Source organism: Sitodiplosis mosellana, unplaced genomic scaffold, assembly GCF_009176505.1.
Source record: "Sitodiplosis mosellana isolate CC-2019 unplaced genomic scaffold, AAFC_SMos_1.0 Smas_scaffold_17, whole genome shotgun sequence".
In the NCBI taxonomy this organism is placed as follows: Eukaryota; Metazoa; Arthropoda; class Insecta; order Diptera; family Cecidomyiidae; genus Sitodiplosis; species Sitodiplosis mosellana.
Window position 1 is genome coordinate 211,720 of NW_022595259.1, and position 26,128 is coordinate 237,847.

Genomic DNA, 26,128 nt, shown 5'->3' on the forward strand with positions numbered 1-26,128 from the left:
TACAAGCGACGGGTATTTCCGGTGCATATGTGCCTATCGCTCGTTTATCGTATTTCAGTTAAAATTTGTGTCGCTTTCGATTCACTTTTGGAATTGCCAGCGACGCGATGAAGACCTTGACATCTTTCTCAAGATAATAATACAAATGGGAATGGCAGCCCGTGTGCAAATATTGTAACTGAGCAGTCAGTTAACTAAACATTTTGCATGCGGAATATTTTTCACGACCGTGAAAATAATTTGTTCAGACAAAACACATAGAAGAATGAACTCAAAAGTCAAATTTCTTCATGTGTCGTGTTGATATTGGAATGTGTTAGCTGTTTTATACATCAAAAGTCATTATGCTTGCAATTCGAAAATAAAAAACACCATAAATATATCACCTGTGAAAATTTCATCGAAGAAATTTTTTCATTTCACAAGGAACTGTGTACTTAGCTTAATTTCGGACAAAATGGACTTACTTTGATTGACATTTCAGTACAAAGTGTAGTTAAAGATGTCAACGAACAATAACCTTGTTCGTTCGTTCGTTTGAAAATTATTAAAAAATTTACGAACGTTCGTTCGTTTGTTCGACAAATTTTTCTCGAACAAACGAACACGAACACCCTTGTGTTCGGAAACAACTGAAAAATTCGAACGTTCGGAAAAAATCCGAACACGCGAACAATTTTCGTGTGTTCGAATTTTTTTTATGAATTTCGAACGTTCGATTTTTCTAAAATCAAATTGTTATTAATCCATAAGCAAGAGATGTAAAATCAGTTCGTTTTTTCAATTTGATTTGTTTTTCCTTGAAAAAAAAAATCTTTTGAGAATTTGAACCTTCAATTTTTTTTTAACAAAATCAATTGAACGTTCGAAATTTATAAAAAAAATTGAACACACGAAAACAAAATTGTTCGTGTGTTCGGATTTTTTCCGAACGTTCGAATTTTTCAGTTGTTTCCGAACACAAGGGTGTTCGTGTTCGTTTGTTCGAGAAAAATTTGTCGAACGAACGAACGAACATTTCGAGCATTTTTTTTGTTCGTTCGTGTTCGTTTGACACCTTTAAGTGTAGTGTAAGTCTATCATAGTTAATTGAAATCATTTGAAGTTACAAGTCAATCTAAGTTGCTTAATTTGGGACAAAGTGATTTTCTTAGAATAAAAACATAAATTCAATAAGCCTCAATTGACAAGAGTTTAATTCGAATTTGACATCTCATATTATCATCGATTTTATTTATGAATGAACCAACGAACAAAAAAAAAACCATTTTTCAATGATGTAGAACGGTCGAACAAACGTTCGAAAGTGTTCAAATGGCCAACACTATTGTCTTGTTTATTTTTTGCTCTTCAATTTTGAAGTACTCTCTGATGAGTTCACAGATACAGTTGTAAAAACTAAAAGGTAATTTGTGCATTTCCCCTAGCGCACAGTAAACATTGTCTGAAACGCTTATCAGTTATCATTCCATCATAATGTTGATAATTATCAACAACTGTTTCATCGCAACAACTAAAATTGCTCAATTCAACCCAGTTCAGTTGTTCTGCTGTCATTCATCGCAGTTGATTTCTAGAAGAATATTTAGTTTCATTAGTTTTTCTTTGCATTAACAGTCCTTAATTGAATAAATCTACAAAAAAGCTTTCAATTTAATTAAATCAAGTCTTGATATAAATGTTAAATTATCAACAAATAAATTATATAATTTACTTGGGAAAACTTGTGCATTGTTTGATATACTTTCGTCTATAATATATTAACATTATAGTGTTCAGTTCGTATACTTTCAAAAATTCTTCTAACGTTTTTAAGTAAATCTTGGAAAAATTTAAAATTCATTTCACTTATAGACAAAAAGAGTTTTTCAATGAAAACGAAATTCGTTCAAAGTGTTAATCTGTGATTATTTTTATTACCATAATAACAGTGTGTTCAATGAGCTGGCGTTTGATATTATGTGAAATTGTATACTTCATCTTTGAATTGTAAAAATGTTCTGAATTACTTCATTACCGTAGTGGATTTTTTTTTAATCTTTGCATTATTTGCTGATTCAAAACATTCATTTTGTTATTTACGCAATCGGTTTTTGTGTCATTTTACAACCAAAGATATGCTATGTTTTTTTTTTAGTTTTAATAAAAGTGTGCTAAATTAGTCGAAAAAAGATGGAAATTGGATATAGAAAATTGTCAAAGAGTCCACGACAAAATGCTAACATTTTGTCCATAATATTTTTCGGTTGGTCAATACCAATTTTCAAGAAGAGCTATCAAAAGACCCTACATCCGAATGATGCTTTTGAACCGCTTGTTGAAGACCGCTCAGACTTTCTGGGAGATCGACTAGAGAAGTATGGTATTTACAATGGCTAATTTACCATTGATAAAACTGGACAATTTTAGACAATGGCAGGCTGAACGGAAGAGAATGTCCCGTCCATATTTGGCCCGAGCATTATTCAAAGCATTTTGGTGGGAAGCACTTGTTCTAGGACTTTATTGTATTTTCACCGATTGCTTTTGTAGATTAACATTTGCATTCATATTGGAAAGACTTTTATCACATTTTCGGTATGACTTTTTTTTTGAAAATGTATCGATGAGTTTTTTTCTAATTGAAAAATGTTCCTGTGAATTTCAGTGAAAATTCAGACGTATCCCAAGAAGATGCATTAACATATGGTGCCGTTCTTTTTGCATTCTCCATTTGCTCAGGAATCAGTTTTCTTCACCACCTTTTCAAGGGTTATCACTGTACCATGAAAGTTCGTGTAGCTCTGTCTAGTGTTATTTACCGAAAGGTTCGCAAAATCTCTGGTTTCAATGATCTTTGAACTATTTTACTCGTTTAAAACATTTGTCTTGTATAATCATAGGCACTGTGCCTATCACAAAGAGCCTTAACCAATTCGGTGCCGGGAAAACTTGTGAACTTGCTATCAAACGATCTTCAACGCTGCGAAACACTGTCATATTTGCATACATTATGGGTGTCTCCTCTAACAACTGTTCTAGCTGCATATATTTTGTGGAGAGAAATTGATTGGGCTGTCATTGTGGGAATAGCCATTATTTTACTCTTTTTACCTGTTCAAAGTAATTAATTTCAAATTCTTTCTCTTTTTAACTAAACATTCTGTAAAATTGTGAACAACTGACTATTTCTGTATAAGCTCGAACGAGTGATTTCAAAAGAATATCCCTATACAGGTTACATGGGAAAATTGTCTGGGAGAATTCGGTTCCAGACTGCATTACGAACGGATGAACGCGTTCGATTCATGGACGAGATAATATCTGGAGTTCAGCTGATTAAAATGTGTGCATGGGAAAAGCAATTTGAACAATTGATCGGAGCCATTCGACAACTTGAATTGGAAATGGTGCTAAAGAATGCATACATTCGAGCTATTCAACATATACTATCTCTGTTTTCAGCCAAAATGGCGCTCTTCGGAACAATTTTAACATTCGTTTGGCTACATGGCGCGGAGAATCTTACAGTTTCCAAAATGTTTATGACCGCATATTTATTCAATATTATTTCGCATGCAATGTGTCGCCTCTTTGTCCGGGCCGTTTTCGCAATGAATGAACTATTGAGTGCTCTCAAGCGATTACAAACCTTTCTTGAATATGAAGAAAATAGTGAATCTAGCTTGAATAGTTCAACGATTATTAACTCTGATGTACTTGAAAATCAAAATTTAGGTTTTTCCATGAAAAATGTGTCAGCCGAATGGAGTGGTGTCGACGAACGAAAATTGACTAAAAATGTTGACACAAATAAAAGTAAGACTGAAACCATATCTAACGAATGCAAGTCATTCAAGCTCCAAGATATAAGCCTGGAAATATTGAAAGGAAAACTTATCTTTATTGTTGGACCTGTGGGTGCTGGTAAATCGACACTCTTGCACGTTTTGCTTAAAGAAGTGCCAGTCATTCAAGGTGCTATGGGCATAAATGGTAAAATCTCTTACTCGAGCCAAGTAAGTTGGACTTTCACATCAAAGAATATTCGACAGAACATCATATTTGGACAGCCCATGGATCGATCACGGTACAATAAAGTAATTGATTTTGCAGCCCTAACAAAAGACTTTGAACAATTTAGTAACGGTGATATGACGATTATTGGTGAAAATGGAGCTGGACTATCGGGAGGACAGAGAGCGAGAATAAAGTGAGTAATTTGCACAACCATCTTAAAAAGATACAAAAAAAAATGCACGACATTTTCAGTTTCGCCCGTGCATTATATCGCAAAGCGGACATTTATTTAATAGATGATCCTCTAAGCGCCGTGGATACTCACGTTCAATCTCATCTATTCAATAAGTGTATCGGCCCAAATGGATACTTGGCACGACAAAATGCCACTCGAATTTTGGTAACACATCAACTGCACTTCATGAAAGAGGCAGATTGGATTGTCGTCATGAAAGATGTAATTGATTGCATTCTTTCATACTGCCCTGACTTAACTCTAGAATCTCGAATCTTTTTTTTGTTGTTATTTACCAGGGAAGAATTGAGATGCAAGGAGATTATAATACATTATCAAAATCTGGTTTTGATTTCGATTACATAGCAAACAAGAATGAAATTGAACCGAGACCAAATGCTTTAACAACGAATATCCAGCGTCGAAAATCAGCGTCATCGCACAAAAGTCCATCAAATTCATTGGAATCATTGAAAAAAGAATCAAATATTTTGGAAATAAATGAGAAAATACTGGACGAGAAAAGTGTGTTGGTGAAAGAGTTGGAAGCAACATCAAAGGGCAAAGTAAATGGTTGGATGCTCTTGAATTACCTCCATTCTTCGGATGTTCCTTGTATATTAATACTACTGTATGTCTCTTATACAATAACTCAAGCACTGGCAAGCTTAGTTGATATATGGGTATCAAAGTGGTAAAAGATTAATCTGTTTTATTCCTGCGTCGTTATTTTTAATATGGATATTTGTTTGCAAATCAACTCTTTTTTTTTATCAAAGGATCAGAAGTGAAGAATCTCGAGCATTTCAACTTCGAACCAGCTCATCAAATAATTCGTTAAATTCATTTGATCTGGCATCAAACGATACAGAACCAAGGCTATGGTCCACTGAAACGTACATATCTATATACAGTGCAATTATGTTGTCGTTGCTGTTATGTGTGGCCATGAGATCGGCTACATTTTGTCGAGTTTGTACAAAAGCATCGAAGAATTTACATGGAAAAATGTTCCACAGCTTGATATCAACGTCTATGCGATTCTTTGATGAAAATCCAACTGGACGTATTATGAATAGATTTACGAAAGACTTGGGCAGTATTGATGAAATATTGCCAAGGGCATTGACCGAAGCAACTACAATCATTTTAACTGGACTTGGCGCAATTGGTGTAACCATTTTTACAGATATTAAACTGTCCGTAGTCATCCTGACAATGACAATCATATTTATTTTTATACGTAAAATATATTTGAAATGTTCCACGAATATCATGCGCTTGGAAGGAATTAGTAAGTACGATTTGAAATATAAAAGAAAATTAAATTTCCAATATATGATTTTTTCCATAGCAAAATCGCCCGTATTCACCCACATTGCAGCGACTTTGAGTGGATTATCTGTGATTAGATCATTCCAAGCTGAAGATATTTTACGTGAAGAGTTTGAAAGACACCAAAACCTCAACACTGGCACTTTCTTCATGTTTTTAGGTATTTTCAATAGATTTTTCTTTCAAATTTGAGATATTACTCCATACTTTTTTACTTCAGGCACATCGAATGCATTTGGGATGTCATTAGATTTGATGGTATATGTCTTCATTGGCATTGTCGTTTTCCTTTTCTTAGTGGTGAATGAAGGTTTGCATTGACATTTTTCCGAAGATCTATACTTCATTATGTTTTTTCCATAGATGTATCTGGAGATCGAGTGGGTTTGGCAATAACACAGGCACTCAGTTTGTCTGGGCTTTTGCAATATGGAGTAAAATTAAGAAAGTATCTTCTATATTCAAAATATAAACTACAGTCTTGAATGGGCCATTTTCTCTTCATAAACAGGTGCTGATGTAACAAATCATCTAACGTCCGTTGAGCGTGTGTTGGAGTACAGTCAACTAGAACCGGAAAAGCAACCAGATATACCACACAAAGTGTCAAAAGACTGGCCATCAAAAGGGAAAATTGAATTTAGGAATGTTTCGTTTCGATATTCAGCTGATGAATTAGTTTTACGTGGCATATCATTCGCAGTAAAGCCCAAAGAGAAAGTCAGCGTTGTCGGTCGTACAGGTGCTGGAAAGAGCTCATTGGTCCATGCGATATTTCGATTGGCAATCGTAGATGGTGATATACTCTTGGATGACATTAACACTGCTTCAGTGGAATTGAGTGAACTACGATCGAGAGTATCGATAATTCCTCAAGAGCCAACACTTTTTTCAGGCACATTGCGACGGTTAGCACTTTGATTTGTATTGTTCCGAAGGTACCTAAAGATTAAGTTGAATTTTTCATTTGGCAGAAATTTGGATCCATTCGAAGAATACTCGGACAATGACATTTGGAGTGCGCTTGCGAATGTTGAAATGGAAGCGTATGTATCGAAAAATAATGGGCTGCAGATGCCAGTTCAATCACATGGACAAAACTTCAGTACAGGTCAACGACAGATTCTATGTTTAGCTCGAGCAATCCTACGAAAGAATCGCATTATTATTCTTGACGAAGCTACGGCAAATGTTGATCTTCGGTAACGATTCAAATCTTTTTCATTCCCTTAAAAAAAATAATCATCATGATCATTGTTATCTTACTTCTTTGTATTTTCAGAACGGATGAAATAATTCAAAAGACAATACGAGAAAGTTTCGCAGACTCTACAGTGATAACAGTGGCCCATCGATTAAATACTATTATCGATTCTGATCGGGTGTTAGTTATGGATGCCGGTACTGCTATTGAGTTCGACGCACCGTATTTACTTATGCAAAAAGGTGGCGTATTTAAGGAAATGGTCGAAGCACTCGGACAAATCGAATATGATCGTCTGATTTTGAAGGCTGAGCAACAATTTATTAGCTCAAGAAATTGCATTGTTGATCAGTAAATTCAAAAAAAAATCAATTTCATTCAATCAAAGTATTTTCATTTAATTCGCAATCTTTTAACTAAATTCGAGAGCTTCGTCTAAGGCAAATTACATGCTACTAGCGCCACACTGAAACACATTTGATTTGCATTGTACACGTAAGCGGTGGGAGTTCGAACTATCAAATTACAACAACACAATTATACAGATTACTCGACCAAATTATCCATTAAATATGTCAATTTTAATCAAAATTAGCCAAAAATGGTGGTTTAAATGAAATTGAACTACTTCAATTCTCTTTCACTCCCAGGCGACTTTGGTATGCAGTCCATTTAATCCTATGTATTTTAGGCGTGAGTCTCCATCGTCAGGCGCCATCTGAAGTAGCGAACACGAACAATGTTTACCAACATTTGATGTTTGTCAAAAGTAAAAACCAATTAAATTCAAAGAATTGAGCGTAAAAAAAATAAAAAGAATAGATAAAAAACCATAGAAGAAATAGAATAATTGTTTATTCTTGAAGTTCTTCAGAAAATGAACAAAACAATTTATAATTATTATACATTCATTCTCCACACGTTCATGCTACACTCTCCACTTCCTTCCATCTCCTACAGTCTCCATGCGTTTTGACATTTGTTTGGTTACATTTTAAAATCTGCTTAAACTTAAGCGCAACATGAATCGTCGCTGCAATAGAAGCGTAACATGAAAAATGTGAATTTTGAATGTAGTTTTTTGTGTTTTACGTGAAGAGTTTGAAAGACACCAAAACCTCAACACTGGCACTTTCTTCATGTTTTTAGGTATTTTCAATAGATTTTTCTTTCAAATTTGAGATATTACTCCATACTTTTTTACTTCAGGCACATCGAATGCATTTGAGATGTCATTAGATTTGATGGTATATGTCTTCATTGGCATTGTCGTTTTCCTTTTCTTATTTGTCGTGTTCATGGGTGCGTCTAACGACGTAAAGAATTGAACTGAACTTCACTGAATGCGCTCATCGCAAATTCGTGTTTTACTTTGTTTTGTTAGTGTGGTGCAATGGGTGGCGCTAAAAGGTCACAAGACTGAAACTCATAAAATGAAAGCTTTATAAATATTGTATATAAACAAAAACTTTCACCTCTAATAAAATACATTACAAATACATTTGTTCAAGATTTTGTTTGCAAAAAGCTCAAACAATTTTTTATGGTCGGCTGTTGATGGACGAGCTCTAAGAGCATCCTCGCAGGATTTAGACATTGTTTCTTGAAAATGGACAACACGTAGAAACAGCTTCAACCAATTCCAAGAACGGCAAAAAAACAGTGAAGAAAAATCACTCAGCAAAAGTTCATTATGTAAAATTTTGAAGTCGTTTTCAGTGGTGTGTGACTATGAAACCGGATCAAATATCAAAAATCGGTCAGGCAAGATCGAGAGCAATTGCAACTACCTACAAATTGACCTATTTATCATTAAAACAGTAATATTTAATTAAAATTAATTTGCAAATTTTCTGTGTTTTGTGTTGTATATTCATTTGCACAATTTATTTCAATTGAACTACGGAATTTAAAAAAAAAAGTCAAATCAATTTAAAACCATACAATTCTTTCTATTTACCATTTGTTTCTTGACTCTCTGTGGAGAAAAGGTAGGCTTTTTTCGTGAAATTCAATTTTTGAGAAATTTGGGAGATTTTCGCAATGTTTCGGACGAATTTCAAAATATTTTTGGCAAAATTCGAGTTTCAAAATAGGAGACGAAAACAGATTTGGACGTTCTTATAATATTTTTTTCGAAATAGCCCAAAATAAGAGAAAATCGTCCAACAATTATGGGATTTTTTGTAATATTTTTTGGACGATTTTATGAAAATTTTGGCGGGTTTTTTTCATTTTTTGGAGAATTTCTGAAGCAACCGTTTTCTATGACAAAATCACGCCTTATCCAATATAAAATCTACGGACGATCCAAGTATTGATTAGAAAAATATAACAACAAAAACAAGTTTTGAATTAATCGTTGTTGAGGCAATTGAAATAACTTGTTACCGTCGTATTGACAATTGATTACAATCACTTATTCGAAATCTTATCAGCCAAAACAATTTTGGTTCAAACAGAGATTTGTTGTTGAACCACAAAATATTAACGAGTCTCAGGTACCTGACAGGTAGTCAACGGCAGTGATAATCACAAGTTTTTTGAATCAATTCATGTTGATAAGCCAATGAAAAAAAAGAGTCAATATTTGTGACTTCAAAAATAATTTTTGTAACCGATTCAAGATTTGTGACTTGAAATATGGTAAAAAAAAATGCCATCGATTGTTGCTAGCCGTCCAATCTTTATGATGAGAAAATAATAGTTGAATGATAGGGAATGGGATCAATGAAATGAATTACAAAAGAAAATAATGTTAACATAATGTCGATGACTTTTCGATTATATATTTTTCTGAATTTTTGTGTGGAAAAGGTGGCAAAACAGACCATAAACTCAAATGTCAGTTTGTTGAATCAAAATTCACTTAAAACTAGATTTGTTTTTTTTTTTCTAAATCGTTTTTAATATATAAAAGTTGTCCAGGTAATTTCAATGTGCACTGTAAAAAAAATTGCCTAAATTATTTGAAGTTCAATGTGATAAAATCGCTAAAATCACAGAAAGTATCGCAACTGCGGTAGTAACACTGGACGTCGCGGCACTGTTTCCTTTATTCATTTCGTATACTAAATGTGGTTTTGGGAATGGCGAAAATTCATATTCTGGCAAATCTTTCGTTATCAAAATCTTATCGATCCAGTCTTTGTACATTGAAACGTCTGAGTAAATCCCTGGATGGACAAATTGAAGTCAATAATGTGCTGATAGTATGTAAGTTGTATTATACAACTTGTATAATATACAGGACAAAAAATGAAAAAAATATAATTGTTTACCTGGAAAATTAGGCAAACCACACTCATTTCCGAACGAAATAACACCGGATAGTGTTCGCGGAGCGCAGGTTAAAAGACCACCTGAGTCACCCTGAAAGCAGATAAATATTGCTAATGAACGTACGAGACACAAGTTTTTCAATTTTTCAATTTCGTTAAAAGTTTCCATACAAAAGACGCGCTCTTTGTATGGAAACGGAATTCCGTACAAAATCATGCACTCAAAAATTCAATTCAAAATACTTTTATCCAATTCATAAATTTGGCTTTCAACAGATGAAATTGCAGATTTAAATGAAATTACCTGACATGCATCATGGCCACCTGTTTTTGTCGCAAAGTAAATTTCGTAGAAATGATGAAACAAGAATTAAACTCGTTAGTTTGAATTAGATATTGGTTTTAACTGCGTTCACACTTACCTCCTTTCGTTCTTCCGGCACAGAACATGCCCGGTTTCATGGCGCCTTCATACGAGAATGAACTGTTGCAGAAGTTGATGTCGATAACAAAAACATCGGTTTTCAGTAAATTGTAAGAGATATCGCTGTCTTCACTCTGGTTTTTAAATTGGAATAGAAATCAGGGTTAGATCATAATATTCATCTTTATTTGTTAACCTTTCGTCAGAATCTGTGATTCAAAAAGTCAAATATTTCTTCACTATGAAACCTGTTCATGATTCTGCGCTTGCGATGGGCGTACAAATCATAAATGAATTGTTGATTTCTTGAGACAAAAGAACGATAAAGATAAAATGCTTACATTTGATGTGTATCCCCAGCCGACGACTGTACAGCGAATGCCCTTCGTCGGTGTACTATTCGAACGATGCATCGGACCAAATGTTTCAGTCACTTTAAATGGTTCATCGACCTATTATACAAATGAAACACAAATTGTAAATGGATTAAAAATCAAATTCGGAAACAATTCATTTTCGACTCCAATACAAAAAATTTCAATTGAAAATTTGGGCCAGTCATTTCGCTGAAAATGAACAAAAGTGTAAAGAAAAACCACCAGCACGAATGTATTTGGTTCTGAAACTTTTGGATACAAAACAAACTGAATAAAAACCAAACTAAAATTCGACCAATTTCTGTCTTATGTTGCACATCGAAAAACTTTTCCATAGAAAATTTGTTCTATTTTCACTTTCAAGGTCACTAGCGTTTTGTGTTGTGCGTTATCTGCCGATTATCTGCTGATAAGGTTTACGATGATTTCTTCCACTTTTGTTATTGAATAACATGGATCAGTGCTGACGTCAACCAAAAACACATGCACAAATTAGTACAAATCACCGAAAGATATCATAAATTTTCGACAAACAACTACTCTTCTGATAAACTAATCCAATCAATTGACTCAATCGAAAAGAGATTGTTCAAATAAATCAAGAAATAAAATTATTTCCGCGTCAATGGCACAGATTTGGTTCCACAAAAAAAAAAAGAAAAGAAAATCATTCTGTTCATAGTGGACAGATTACAAATAAGTTCATATTGTGAAGGGAAAAAAAGTAGAAAAAATTAAAAAACAAACAAGAGAATGAAAATTTTAACCTAAAATTATAAAGGAAACGCAAAATCAAAACCTACACGAATGACAGCAATATCATTTTGAAATGTTTCCCTCGAAAATTCTGGATGTGGAACGAAATGCACGATTTTTCTTCGTTGTCGCGTCTCATTTCCATGCAACGTCACCGTCAAATCATCACCCATCACGTAACCCTGAATTCGTTTTATTACTTGAGTCAAACTTTCGATTTGAACACATATTAAATGTTCCAAATGTGAAAACAATTGCTAAAGAGAACGCAATACATGTGCAAAGAAATGGATGTTTCCGTTGTTTCACAACTTACAATCGGTTTCTGTCTTTGATGACAATGCGCCGCCGTCACAATGTGAAATGGATCAATCAATGTTCCAGCACAAATGTGCGCATAGAAGCGATTTTGAAGCGATACCTTAAATAAAATACGCAATAAAATACCAATCTCTTCACGAGGAACGAAAGGTGAACGAAAATTCAATGCATAGAATAGGGAGATTCAAACTCACTTGTCCACGAAATTCACCAGCTTTCGCCGGCTTGCCGCCAATAATACGGAAATCCGCATTCACGCCATTCTTCTCAAACTGCGGAGAATACTTTGATTCGCCGCACTGAATTGCACACACTGAAAAATGGGAGTTGAATCATTCACTTGTTGAGTTGAGTTAATGTTTTTGAACGCTTTGGTTCAATCTACACTTTGAAAGAATCCTGAAAAATGTTTTAGCCTAATCAGTTCATTTGGCACTTGTTTATGAAGCTTTTTTTACACAGTGCAATTTCGATGACAATTTACAATTCTTATAAAATTAATCAATTTTGACACTTGTTTTCAATTGGTCTGTACTTGACGTGAATTGTTTGATGAATAATTGAAAACGACAAAATATCGTTGTTATTTCAAGAGCATATGCATGTTACTACGTGAATCCACATCATCACTTGAATTCTTCGAAAAATACACAAATAACGAATCTAAAAATGTTTCTGATCCACATTACTCACCACAAAAAACGAATAAACACAGTTTCACTAAGCTCATATTGACCTAGTTAAGACTCGCGCTTATTTTTACACGATGAAACGAATTTGATTGAAAAATTCGGGTTCATTGGCAAAATTATGCAAAAGCACTGTCACTGCCGACAAAATTGAGGGATGAAACAACGGTCCACGCAGCTCTGAACTGAATTCAATTGAATTAAAAGTTGGAGTTGTAGAAAAAGTATCAAACTAGTTTGGAAAAAACAATGAAGTGTGATATTTCGTTCAACTGGCACAACCTTTTACTAGTTAACAAATAACTGGAACAATTTTCCACGATCAAAATCACTTTTTGACGGGAAAAAATCGGGGTTTATCTAAACAACGTCTTCACGCCACTTTTAAAAAGTAAAACTGATGTGATAATTCGGATTGAAGTATAAAATAGTCAAAAGACGACACACAGCACACTGAGTTGCGTCTCTACTAAACTGTACGGGTATTTCCATTATCGCAATTCGATTGTGCTTTTTTCTTCTATTTTGGCAAGATAACAGAATTTCGACTTGGTTTACGATTAGTAAATTACTTCGCAATCGATACCATAAGACGATTCGGATGGTGATAAAGCACGAGTTCGGAATGTAATTATAACTCTTCAGTTTCTATAAAAACATATTGCCGTGAAGTGATTGCACAGATTTGATAATTATTTCACGACCTGATTTATCTCTGTCAGTTGCGGTCTCCATTGGCTCGATCACAACTCTATCACACGGAACTATGGAGTGTGGTTCAACTACACTTTTGAAAGTATCAACCATCGATCCATCAAACGTTTGTCATACCAAGGTGCACGCGTAACCGCGTCTTCTTATCAATCTTTCGTTTTGGATGCAACGCAACAACAGCAGAACACATAACAACAGGTATATAAAAGATAAGATCGTGTTCATTTTTACGGTGAAATAAACAAACGATAAGAATACGCTGCTCAGTCTCATTGTTTCACGCAGAAGTATCGGTATCGAAAGATATCAAAATTGTACACAAACAGTCACCAACCGTTTTAGTTTGTATAGAACACAAAGTATGTGAATGCAAAATTTCTTGAAAAATGAAGAAAAAAAAACAGACGCATTTGAGATACTCAAGATCGCTTCAAAATGAATCCATTCTATTTATTCATCCAAATAGGAATTTGATTTCATCATTGTTTGCTTAGTAATCATAGCTTGGTGATCTGAAAAGATTGCTGCCTTCGACTTTTTTTCATCATTTCGACGGTCCAGCATGACCAGTTGTTGGACGTTTCGATAGCTGTGGCTGGTCAGCTGATTGAGATAAGTCTCTTTTATGACCGGTTTTTGTGGCTGTGGCTTCGGTATTTCATTACCCGCGAGTTCATTAATGCTTAAATAGTGTCCAACTTGTGCTAATGAAGTGGTTGAGCCTGAGGTAGCAGCTGGGCCAGATGAATCGGAGATGAAACAATCGATTGCGGTTGGCCGATCGATTGTTACTTGGTTTGGATGAACATTGAACATCTTCTGTGAATCGCAGCAACATTTTGATACTTCGGATCGCATTCTGTTGAAATATGAAAAAAGTAATAATGGATATTGAACTTGATTTTGGAATAATGAGAAAAATAGCAATTCTTTTTGATTGGATCAATATTGAATAATGGTGGAGGAAGACAAAGAAAGAAAGACTATGCTTTTATGGCAAAAAATCTCACCAACAAAAAAGTTTCACTTCCGTTGATGACGTTCTTTATTTTACCCGTCAGAATTTTAATTTATTAGTATGCAACAAAACAAAACATACACATTATTCAAAGTGATGAGCAGATTCTCACTGGAAATCTTTCTCAAACCAAATAATCTCCGCCGTTCGAAATGACAATATAATTGAATAGACAATATGCATGACGTGTAATGGAGCCAAACATTATTTATGAGATTTCATTCAAAATAAGTATATTCGAACGAAAATTGGTTTAGATAGACAAAAAAGATGCATCCGACTTTTGATCAAATTTCTGTAGCTGGAGAGAATACTGAACGGCTCAACAAGCCAAATATTTGCAAAAAAAAATACAAAAAGCAGAAACCAACCTGTTGAGATAGCAGTTCATTTGGAATTACGAAATAAATTCCCAGGTACTTGTGTTACTAATTAGTACATGTTTGTACATCTACCTGTCGTGTAGTTGTGTCACTCTGAGTTTAGCTGCAGATTTTCATTTCCCCAAGACGCTATTGTTTTAATACACATCAACCTGAAGTCATTCGAAACCATTTCCTGATCTAGAATCGTTCTTTTGTTCGTCTTCTCTTCTTCTCTTAAACCAAACAGGGAATAACGGTTTATTACGATTTCCTTACTTGTACTCATACTCTCAACCAAAAACAGATCAAATACATGGACAACCCGTAATTTTCTTTGTTTCAAGGAAATAACGAGAACTAAATACTTTTATACACACCATACGATCTGTGCGAAAAAGTAATAGCTTTATGACTCATCCAAATCTCTCTAATCCCTTCTAAGTTGCTTTGACATCCTTCTTTGAAAATACTAACTGTAACAAATAAATAGAACTGAACATTTGTATGCTCTTTGCTCGAGCTCTCTGTTCTTTTGCGAAGTTGGAAATACAAACACATACTCGAAAAAGTCATTTTCTTCAGTTTAACTTTCATACAGTTGAACGCTTGATTTCTTACACAGATACACTGTGTCGTCCTAGCGTGTTTGTATTTTTTTCAATTAAGGAAAACAATTATTTCAACAAATGAAAGGAGAAAAACGATTGTTTTAAATGTATATTGGCATGGGTTTTATTTTGTCTCTCCGATTAAAAATACTTCTTATAAACTAAGAAAATTCCATAGGAAAATAGCGATAATTTTATTAGCAAAAGAGTTAAATTCCAAAATTCCTCCTAATTGATTATTCCATTGAACTATCATTCAAAAAATGAAGAGAAATATTAAAAAATTGAATTCCTATCGAAAAAGGAACATTTTAGTTAGTAAATTAAATGTCTATAAAAAAAAATGTGAATATTCAATTCATTGCAAATTTTCAATGAAACTTCGTTCAATTTTTCAGTTCCATTTTCTTCAACTACAATTTTATTGCTAAGAAAAACGTTTCATCGACTAACGGTTTCTTCATCTTCAGAAATTTCGATCGATTCGTTTTGTGGTGAGTTTATAATAATCCAATCTCTTTCATCAAAAACATCAATACTCGGCCGAACAAAAACAATACGAGAAATTGTATCACAATCAAATCGAACGTTTGTCTTGAATGTAATCTCAATATCTTCTCTCTGTATTTTATGTTTCAACAGTGGTTGCCAATGTATTTCATTCAAATCTTCAATGCAATCCACGTTCCATGTATAAATATTGACAAAATGGATTTTCGCAGCGTCGATAGTCAATGGTTGAGGCAGAACAATATGAATTTGATCACTTCCTTTTGAAATAGTCGCTAGGCCCGTTACAATTTTTTCCGCATGATTAAATTGCTTGACATTGATATCGTAAGGGATTTTCCCATTAAATTTGGCCATTCCATGTAGTTTAGCGTAAAACTCCTTCAGTACGATTTGTTTATTCGACGAAAATGCCGTGAATATATCGCCGCCGGAATTTTGCATGGGAATCAGTTCACCGGGCAAACATCGATCGCAGTCCAAAATGTGCTCTTGCGGCAAATGTCCATCATCCAGTCGATCGTTCGTTTGTTCGGCCAAATGTTTCATCATAATTTTCTTGGTGATTGTTTGCAGCTCTTTGCCCGTGAAAATCTTCTTGTATGAACACGTAAACTGTGACAATTGCTCCAATGTCAGTTTTTCAAATGGAATTTTATCGAATAAATTGCCCAATGAACCGCGCATATTTTTTGGCGTTCTCAACACATTGATTCGTTTACACTGAGCTTTGGCCCATTTCATGCAGGCGTTGATCATTTCGAAGGCAGTGCATTCGGATGAAACCAAAATGATTATTTTCACCAATAGCTCATAATCACATTCCAGAAAACTTTCCGATTCGAATATTTCAACGGTGGTTTCTTTGAGTTTTTCTTCGCAAAATTTCACGAAGCTTTGTTGCTTGAGCGATAAGGCGATTCCATAGCCCCAGCAAACGTCGTCGATGGTCAATGAATGTTGCAGTGAGTCGGTGCAAGCTGTTATACATTCGGTTAATTTGAATTTTTTGCACAAATTGGTCACTTCCACGATGTGCTTGAGCGTTAGGCGAACTTCATCCAAGTAGAAAAATTGCAAAAATTCACGAAACGCTCCGATTGATGCATCACAAATGGGTATATCGTCATCTTCACGCCTTAAATATCCGTAGAACGTATCGTAAAACACCGAACTTCCGGTGGCTAGCAACAACTTGTGGCCAGGCACTTCTTCGACATCACCGGATTTGGTGGTAAACACGAAGTTCACATCGGACAATAATGAGTTTAAGTACAATTTTTCACCAATGCGTTGCGACAACGTGTTTTTACAATCCAAATAAAGACCGAACATTTTGGATTTGCATTCAGATTTCTATCAATTTCGATTTTCTTCTTCTTCTGTTCTCGTCGCTCAATTTATTTATCGTTCTTTTCTTCTTGTCAATTGCTGTTGATTCTTTTTTCATCCAATAGACTACAGTGAAAAGTTTTGCTTCAAATCGAACGTATTTTATTTGAATCAGTTCAGAACTCGGCGAAAATAGTATTCGTGACATCAATTGAACCTAAAAAATGAACATTTAATAGCAATTAATTAGAGTTTTTGTGACAAATAAAAAAAGAGCCTAAAACTAAAAGTGGGAAATACAAAATGTTGACGAACAAGTATTTTCCTAAATTTTTTCCATTAAAAAAATGTCTTCCAATAATCAATTTACTTCTTTTTTTCTGTTTCGTCAAAAGGCACTTTTTTGAGAGATTATTTCAACGAGTTGACAATTTTGCAATTCAACAAATTGATGCGATAAAAATCTATTTTTGCACAATGGACGTGATTGTGAAACAATTCAAAACTGAAATTTGTTCTTGGTTTGAATAAATTTTGCACAAATTTTGATGTTTATACCACGAGATCGAGCGCAAGACTGAAGTCGAAAGAAAAGGAATGCCTGTATACAAAGCTAGATGCAAAGCAACAGACAAAGGTAATGACGAGTTGTTTTTCCGTGGAATTTGGGAATTTTCGAGGATTGGTTTTATGATACGTTTTATTGCGGCTGGATACTGGCCTGTGTCTGTAACACCAGCAACCGAGACTATATTCCTGTTATTCGATCTTGTTTGCTGTCTGCGACGGCATGTCTGGGAAAAGATAATCCGCATTGGCTCAATTTAACGAATTTGGGTATTTTTGAAGGGCTTTTGTTCAAGGAAATTTTTTTCTTGCATACTTTACTCATTTTTTCATTTCATTGGCTTTTCTTCTTCCTTCTCCGCCACTTTCTTTTCTTTGACTTTTAATACATTTATCCTTGTATTTTTGTTCTTCTTTTTTCGGTGGAACAGTATAACTTCGCAAATACTTCTGAAAAATGGAATGAGAACTGAAAAGAGAGTGAACACTGAACAACTGAACATACTCATTCAACCTGCTGCTTACATGCTTTTCTCTTCTTCTTCATCAATTTACACTCCTTAAATTTAGTATCGTTTTGTGACAGATATTGCTGATGAATCAACGGTCAAAAACCAATTCAGTACAGTGTCTACCCATTCTCGCGGAGGCGAATGAAACTAAATTTAGAATGTTACCTGAGCCTCATGGGATCAACTTCAGAGTAAAACTAATGCATATAAAGCTTGATGCCATCTATGTCTACTTATACGTGAAGTAAAGGCATAACGTACGGTTTATCTTGCATCTATTCAATTTTAGTTTCTAGTATTTATTTATATTTTGTTCAATAATAAATTTTCATAATAAAATTTCAATTTTTGACTGAAGGAAATGTTTACAAGTGCCAAAAAAAGTCTATTTGAAAGAAAAGAAACAAAGTAAAGAGAAGAATAAAAGGAAGATTGAACAAAGGAACTATTTATTCATTTATTATTATTAATCTTGAAAGAAAGTCAACAAAAATCAGGATGAGCAAGCGTACAAACAATGGCAAAATCAACAAGAAATCCAAGCGACAGAAACCAAACGATCGAAGTAAATTCGCTGCTGCTGTGGATAGTAAAAACCAGGAGCAGCCGTCGGCCATTTTCAAGCTGAATACCATTTGCTGTGACGATTTATTCGAGTGACTCTCACTCGAAGATCTGTATTCACTCGGTCAAACATGCAAACGACCTCAAAATACACATCTTCAAAGCTTCGAAACCGACCATTGGTTTCTTTTGGATCACAGCGAATTCACGCATTCATCAATTCCAAGCTGGAATTAGATGTTCTGAAGATTCACTTTAAGTACCACCCTTTTGAGAAAGTTTTGCAATTTGTTAAATAAACTTTATGACAATAGTTTTTATTAGCGATTGGAATTTAGGTGTGGCATGATTTCAATACGTTATCAAGCTGAAATCAACCGAATCGCTGCATTGCCTGGACTTGCATAGTTGAACGGCTTTTTTGAGAAAAAAAATTGATTTTCCGACGATTCTCAGTCTCAAAGAACTAAGAATTTCAAATCCCACATCGGATGACATTGATTTCGAAGCTATCACATTGTCATTTCCAAATCTACGCCAAGTTTATTTGCATCAAGCATCAATGGAACAAATTCGACGATTACCGAAATTGAAGGAACTTCATGTTCAATGCTGTAATCCACCAAATGGATTTTATTTCGATCTGTCAACATTGAACGAGGAACGTAAAAAGTTAGCTAATGCATGCAAAGTTACCATTCATCTCCGAGAATATACTTTGTTATTGACAAAAATGGAAACAAAAAATCTGTACGTCAATCACGATTTGATTGAAATAAAACGCATTGAGTCATGGAAGAGGTATTGAAAGATTTCAACATAATTAATATATTATTCATTCAAAACAATCATTTTCAATTATCATAACCAAACTCAAACAACTTGTAGGGGAATTATGTGTAGGTTGACCCGCACTAATCATTTTAGTCATAACTTTTTATCGAATAAAGATAAATGCACACTTGATATACCATTGGAAAGAGAGCCCAAAACGCTACAGTTTGGTCAGGAAATTCATTAGCTTTGGTTATAAAAACAAAACATTTCGGTCAATTTTCTAAGAGGTCTGATTTTTGGCAACAAAATTTTTTCTTTGTAAGTTGACCCACCCTATTTTTTTTTTGTTTGAATTTCGTTGGATTTTCAATCGTTTTCGGTCTTTACAACTACGAAAAACAATGAAAAAATGTAGAAAAATATAGAAATAGTAAAAAAATACATATTCTCTATTTTTTCATATTTCATCGATTTGTTTCGTGTTTTTCAAGTACAAAAACGGTTGGAAATTCATTAAAATTCAATGAATCTCGTATATTGAGTGTTTACGCTGAATGGTTGTCTCATTTTTCTGATTTTTTTTCGGGTGGGTCAACTTACAAAATTGGTCGCGTTTCAATATGCACGGAAAGAATTTCGCCATGTAACGATATGTGTGAAATGACTTAGGATTATGAAAATACACGAAAAACTAGTAAAAAAAGCTTATACTCTCTTTGCTGATATCTTTGAAATTGTCTACTTGATGATGGTCCGAAAACATTTAGTTTTTATAAAAATAATTTTTTTTTTGCAAAATTTTTTCATGAGCCGATTCAAGCCGTTTAAGAAGCGTATTCACTCTTGGAAACTACTTTTATATTGGTTTTGGACGTTTCTAAATCGATTGAGACTAGCCAAATTGACGATTTGTCGGTCAAAATACAAAATCGGCGGGGTGGGTCAACTTACAAAGTGGGTCAACTTACACATACTCCCCCTAGAGAAAGTGCTTGTTTTATGCATAGATTGAATGTTAAATAAATATAAATTTAAATAAAGCCAATTTAAAAAAAAAACTCGTTGTTTTACTGAACTATATGTTCAATACAGGGCGCTTTTTTTCTTTCACCATCATTTATGCACTCATACGATGTTCATTGCATTGAGTTTGCTGAGATAATTGCATTGGGTAATCTGAAACACTATCGCCAAGGTAGAAACAATACGATTTGAAGCAATCAAATACTCGAAAAAAAGTCGAGTTAACGAAAAAAAAAGCAATAACACTGATTGTAATTGTAAATGTCAAGTTCCGAAATTCCCATTAGAATGAACACCGTATGTATTTGGCCTTGGAAAAACACGTAAATCGTGTCAACGTCGCATGAGTCTGTTAATTCAATTGAATTTGATTCAATTCAATGTAATCACTCACCAATTAAAGCATTTCGAGGCAAATATTGAGGATGAACCGACGATTGAAAATATTTTTAACGATTCTTGCATCACGGAGGTGAATGAAAAATTGAGGTTGATTATTAATTGACATCATCAACTACTGAAATTTTATTGATACTTTTCGAAATGGAATAATTGAATTCCGTTTAAATTCAGGCTAAATTGCTCAATACAATACAATATTTACACGATTGAGATTGAATTGAAGATACTCGTACTAACAAAGTCTTATTGAACTCGACCTTTTTATTTATCAAATCGTTATTATTACTGATTTTCAAAAAATTAAAACGTATTGCTTCATTTTATCTACATTTTCTTGTTTATTTCCTTAAAACTAAGCAGCTTGTAATTTATTGAATGAATCGAATGGATTTGAATAAGTTATGCTTACACTTGAAATTATAAAAATAGATGAAGAAATATCTCAAAAATAATATTATTATTATACGTATCTCATAAATTCCTTAAAAACTTTCTACGCCCACGGTCGCCACGGAGCTTCTGCTGGACTATCCTGGCATTCCATGTTTATATCAATCAATTTCTCTTCCTTTGCATCGATGATTTTCACTTCCAACTCCAGTCCCTCTCGCGTTTTTAATTCCATGGTGTTTTCCGCCTTCACATCTTTGGTGTTTAAAATTTTCCGTTTGTTGATTTTTACATCGGAAAAATTCCACAAATGTTTGTATTGTCGTCGCCGGCAGAGTTCTTCGTGTGCTCTTTTATCGTATTCTTCGGCAAATGGTAGTTCACACTTTGAACATTCGAATGGAAATTTTTTACCAATGGCAACCAATTGTAGAATACCTAAGAGAAAGAAAATCACAAAAGATAGAAATGAAATTAGTGAGGAACAATGACAAACAAAGTGATGGAATCAATGAAAAATGAAAAGAAAGTAGGATCTTACGTTGATTTTTCTGATTGAAATTCTTCTCTTTTTTGCCCAATAGAGCCGATTGCTTTTTAAGTTGATCGACATGAGCTTGTAAATGTTTATTCATGCCACTTTTCTTGAGAATTTTCCGATAACACACCTGACACTCAAGCGAATTGTTTGCCGAAAGCAATGGATTGGGCTTAATGTCTATTTTTACAGTGATTTTTGGCAAATTGCAGAGATAGCATGGCATTTGTTTGTGTTCACACGTATGGACGAGCGTATCACTTGTGATTTCATGTTTTCCCAATTCATGCAATAGCATGTGAGTTTTTAACAGCCTTTTTTCGGTCGTGGTATATTTGCACGTTGAGCATTTGTAATCTCTATATTTGATTTTATTCATTGTATCATAACTTTTATCAAAGCTCGCCACTTCTGCACTCGTTTTAACGGGGCTTTTATGATAGACTTCTTCTTCGCTTGACATCACTTCGCTCTCTTTGATACTAATCACGTCGACGTCGCGACGATTCTCTACTAATATCACATCGTCAGACGCACTCGAATCGCTGAAACAAGAGAAGGAGAGATCAGGTAACGATTCACTCTTTGAGTCGACCGCTGATATTTTTTTTCGTTCCGTCTCATCGATCAGAAATTTACGCATTATTGCCGCCTTTCGACCATGTCGAATGGGTGAGATTGTTGCCGGTTTCTGCACACTTAAATCCATTGCTTCCTTAAATTCTGTTGAAAGTGAAGAAAATAGTGTTGGATTAATTTTTATGAACTTGATGTGATAAAATATTGTTTTGATAGTTTTCTATTCATTTTTGTTAGGTTCTTAAAATTATTTGTGATTTTTGTTTTGTTTCTAGAATTATTTAGTTGAAAAAAAAATGTAAACATAATTCATGATGGCATTTGACATGATTTCCATCAATCGAGTCGAAGATTTTTATTCAAATAAACTCATAGCCACAAATGGATTGTGATAAAATAGCAATATTGAAGAATGACTGGTATGTTATTCGTGACAAAATCATTGAATAATGCCACTTTCAATTGACAAAAATAACAATTTCACGGATTCTTCATCAAACTTTTTTTAGCTTCCTTTTCAGATTTGTAACGTAATAATATTCTTTGAACGAGAAAAAAAAAACATTTCTTCCCTCAGAAGATGTTCAACTACTCAGATCGCATTTTGAATGAGGAAAAATAAAGATATTATCAAATTTGGCACCGATATTACAGCTTTGATATGCATCTTCACATGCTTTGATCAGAATTTTTAGCAAAAAACACTTTAACCAAAACAACGCTTGATTGAAAAACAACAGAAAAAAGAAATAGAAGCGAAAAACGAATATTTCAATCCACTAAAAAGGTAAATGTTCTAACGACCACAGTTTGAAGGCAACATACTTTACTTGTAAACAGAAATGATAAAAACGTCAACTAATTTCAATATCTCTCTCTCTCTCAATCTCCCAAACAAATGTCAACCAATCGCTCAATTGTTTTCGTTTGTTCTTTGAACACTGAACTCAAACACTAACCTTTTGCTTCTTTGTGTATCGCCTATTCGTAGATGTAATGCTTTGAACGATAACCGAATGACTGAATGTTTGATGGAATGTACGTGAGCTATTTATGTCCCATCCTGTGCCACAAATGAATTTCTGCAAAACGATGTAAATGCAACGAGAATTACATGGAAATATCGAGAACCAATCATGCTACTGTTGTTTTGGCGTCGATAATTATGCATGAGTCTCGACGGGAACAAACATAAGAAAATCTAAGTAAATCTTTGTAGAGAATTCTTTGAGAAGGTAAACATCAAGGCTTAACTTTGGCTGGATTTCAAACATTTAATTGAAATTGTACGGTGAATCATTTAGGTTATTTGGCGATGCACCATGAATTATTTAGGTATATGATAAGTGTGCAGATATTATCAATGCATTAGCAATGGATCATAAACGGATTATCTCCAGATTAACACCTGATGAACGTATGCGATATATTTTTGCTATTATTTATTGACCTTTTTTTTCTCTTCTCATTAACATATCAATTGAGCTTAAAAAAATGTCCATATTTTCTATTTGTTTAAAAAACACACTTTATCATTTGCCTTAGTTTATAAAATAGACAAATAAAACGTAAATCTTCTGTTCTTTGTCTTGCCATAGAAGCTCACAACAATAAGAGGCAAATCTGCACCGAAAAACGTACATTCCGCTTGTTTATTCTTCCACTTAATTACTGTTGTTTGTCAACTGGTGCCTAAGTACATTTTTCGTTGTCTCTCAGAGAAATATTTGGTGCGATGCGGAATTTACATCAGTCGATTGATTCTTTGAGTCGAAGACTTCGACCGATGTCATTGACGGCTGAGCTTCAGTGAATGCTTGAATATTCATAGAAAAAAAGTCGTGCGTCTCCACCTCAATCGCTCATTTGTACCGAATATTCTTGATAGGAAAAAACCGAAGTAGAAAAAAATTTAAAAAATTAAAGAAAAGTCTTTTTCAAACCGAAAATAATCTAAAGAAAAAAAACTAAATTAAATTCCGCGCTGACACTTCATATGAAATTCAATCGTATATAGAGAAAGTGCCGGTGCGGAACTCACCACGTTTTCCAGTTGCAATTGAAATGTCACCACTGGAAATTCGGAGCTGTCCAAGTGTCAGTCACAAACACAAAGAGTCGTGACAAACATCAAAAACAAACTAATTTAGTTTGTGCGGCACATTGAGTGTGCTGCTTTTTGTGTGATTTTTCATCTTATTTGTAATTATTTCAATAATTCCGTCCAGTATTTGGTGTTAAAATCACATAGTTTAGTATTTATTGCAAAGAGACAGTCGAAAATTACTCGTTGTTCGCGTTGTAATGAGACCATTGAGGCGCAAACGATCAAAACAGAATGTGTCTGATTCGTCGTCATCGTCGTCGCCAAGTGGATCTCAGTCGTTGGATTTAAATAATGGGCCAATACCGCCGAAGAGTCCACGATTGGACGAAATAGCACCACCGCCAGCGGTGAGCAATACGCATTTTTTGGACATTAATGACGATTGCATCGATTCCATTTGCAATTTATTGCCTCTGGACGATTTGTGTTCGATGGGCCGGACATGTAAACGTCTTCATTGTATCGCTGGCGACTACTTCCAAAGGTATTATCCAAACAATCACGTGCGCATCCAGTCATTTCGTCGACGGTCCGTGTTTTACATGTATCCTGACGAAAAATATGTCGAAGATCTCAAGCCATTCATTCGAAATGTTAGCATACATGAGTACAAAGGCAGCGCTTGTGTCAAATACTTGAAAGAGAATTTCAGTGTGAATTTACGGGAAATTGCATTGCATGGCATTCATTGCGAATTGAATGCAGCGCATGGCGCACAAATTAAGGATCAACTTGAACGATTGGAAAGTATCAAATTTGTTAACTGCTCCGTTGGCGATATCTATGACTGTTTTTTGAAGCACTGCCAGAAATTAAAGCATCTCGGAATTGATGAGCCGATTCAATTTAACGGTCGCGTAAATTGGGCACAACAACATTTCCCAACACTTGAGAGCATCGCTTACTATGATGAAGCCAATACGAATCGCGCCGATTTTGCCGGATTTTTGCGACGCAATCCACAAATTAAGCAAATCGCTTGCAAGGGAACGAACATCCAAGGAATCGTCTTTCAACGCGCTAAAAATTTAGACTTTTTGATACTCTGCTACAATTCCGATAAGGATTTTAATCGTATTTTCAAACTTTTGAAGGTTTACAGCGAAAACAGTGAAACCAGACACATCAAATTGGAATTTAAGAAGCGGCTCGAATTGGACCATTTCCACAAGATTGCTTCCATTCAGCGCGTAGATGCGTATCGAGGTTGGTTTTTGAGCTCGGGAGACGAAAATTAATTCAAAATATTGAGTTGGGAATATTTTTGATGCATTTTTGATGTTCAGGCATTTTTGCTCGTATTTTAGCATTGAACTCATTTTTGAATACATTTTTTGTCTCTTGTTTATTTTGCTAAATTCCAGCTCATGTTCCAGCTCATTTTTGACAATTTTATTCTTTTTCCTAAATTATCACATTTTTTAACTGATTTTTCTCTCTCTCTCTCTCTCTCTCTCTCTCTCTCTCTCTCTCTCTCTCTCTCTCTCTCTCTCTCTCTCTC

The 26,128-nt window shown here is 34.4% G+C and overlaps 4 protein-coding genes and 1 long non-coding RNA gene across 10 annotated transcripts in view; 3 read left to right on the forward strand and 2 right to left on the reverse strand.

Moving 5' to 3' along the window:
* The first annotated feature begins 1,438 nt into the window (after nucleotides 1-1,438).
* On the forward strand, nucleotides 1,439-7,364 carry LOC129568161 (ATP-binding cassette sub-family C member 4-like). Its single transcript, XM_055445738.1, has 14 exons — nucleotides 1,439-2,357; nucleotides 2,410-2,577; nucleotides 2,648-2,807; nucleotides 2,883-3,102; nucleotides 3,217-4,192; nucleotides 4,252-4,456; nucleotides 4,534-4,928; nucleotides 5,014-5,528; nucleotides 5,589-5,729; nucleotides 5,790-5,879; nucleotides 5,933-6,013; nucleotides 6,081-6,477; nucleotides 6,544-6,771; nucleotides 6,852-7,364. The coding sequence occupies exons 1-14, from the start codon at nucleotides 2,173-2,175 to the stop codon at nucleotides 7,126-7,128; spliced, it is 4,038 nt and encodes a 1,345-aa protein (XP_055301713.1). The 5' UTR covers nucleotides 1,439-2,172; the 3' UTR covers nucleotides 7,129-7,364.
* A 780-nt stretch (nucleotides 7,365-8,144) lies between these two features.
* On the reverse strand, nucleotides 8,145-13,209 carry LOC129568162 (trypsin eta-like). Of its 4 annotated transcripts, none has more exons than XR_008687910.1 (10): nucleotides 12,626-13,209; nucleotides 12,127-12,245; nucleotides 11,928-12,032; nucleotides 11,659-11,793; nucleotides 10,820-10,930; nucleotides 10,477-10,612; nucleotides 10,359-10,378; nucleotides 10,055-10,145; nucleotides 8,274-9,949; nucleotides 8,145-8,192 (listed from the first exon to the last, which is right to left on the reverse strand). XR_008687910.1 is itself a non-coding variant. In XM_055445740.1 (10 exons), the coding sequence occupies exons 2-10, from the start codon at nucleotides 12,660-12,662 to the stop codon at nucleotides 9,750-9,752; spliced, it is 954 nt and encodes a 317-aa protein (XP_055301715.1). In that variant the 5' UTR covers nucleotides 12,663-12,806; nucleotides 12,904-13,209; the 3' UTR covers nucleotides 8,145-9,749. The 4 variants fall into 4 exon arrangements, 2 of the variants coding, with proteins under 2 accessions (XP_055301715.1, XP_055301714.1); XR_008687911.1 differs by having other exon boundaries at nucleotides 8,249-9,949; XM_055445740.1 differs by having other exon boundaries at nucleotides 8,145-9,949; nucleotides 12,626-12,806; nucleotides 12,904-13,209.
* On the forward strand, nucleotides 13,135-17,651 carry LOC129568163 (uncharacterized). The gene is made up of 3 exons (XR_008687912.1): nucleotides 13,135-13,248; nucleotides 13,344-13,533; nucleotides 17,564-17,651. It is a non-coding gene; the product is annotated as an uncharacterized LOC129568163 (long non-coding RNA).
* Nucleotides 17,652-21,331: 3,680 nt separating this feature from the next.
* LOC129568160 (zinc finger and BTB domain-containing protein 24-like) overlaps nucleotides 21,332-26,128 on the reverse strand; it is an 8,098-nt gene continuing 3,301 nt past the window's right edge. Inside the window, exons 2-4 of one of the 3 annotated variants that reach the window (XM_055445737.1) lie at nucleotides 22,581-22,664; nucleotides 21,945-22,486; nucleotides 21,332-21,841 (exon numbers count right to left, since the gene is read on the reverse strand). In XM_055445737.1, the coding sequence (XP_055301712.1) occupies nucleotides 21,507-21,841; nucleotides 21,945-22,404 (795 nt within the window). In that variant the 5' untranslated portion in view covers nucleotides 22,405-22,486; nucleotides 22,581-22,664 and the 3' untranslated portion in view covers nucleotides 21,332-21,506. Of the gene's footprint in view, nucleotides 21,842-21,944; nucleotides 22,665-23,479; nucleotides 23,603-26,128 lie in introns of all 3 variants that reach the window. The other 2 variants (XM_055445736.1, XM_055445735.1) reach the window with 2 other exon arrangements.
* Nucleotides 24,608-26,128, forward strand: part of LOC129568159 (uncharacterized) — a 3,525-nt gene continuing 2,004 nt past the window's right edge. The window contains exon 1 of the mRNA XM_055445734.1: nucleotides 24,608-25,833. Within this exon, the coding sequence (XP_055301709.1) occupies nucleotides 24,825-25,833 (1,009 nt within the window). The 5' untranslated portion in view covers nucleotides 24,608-24,824. The remainder of the gene's footprint in view (nucleotides 25,834-26,128) is intronic.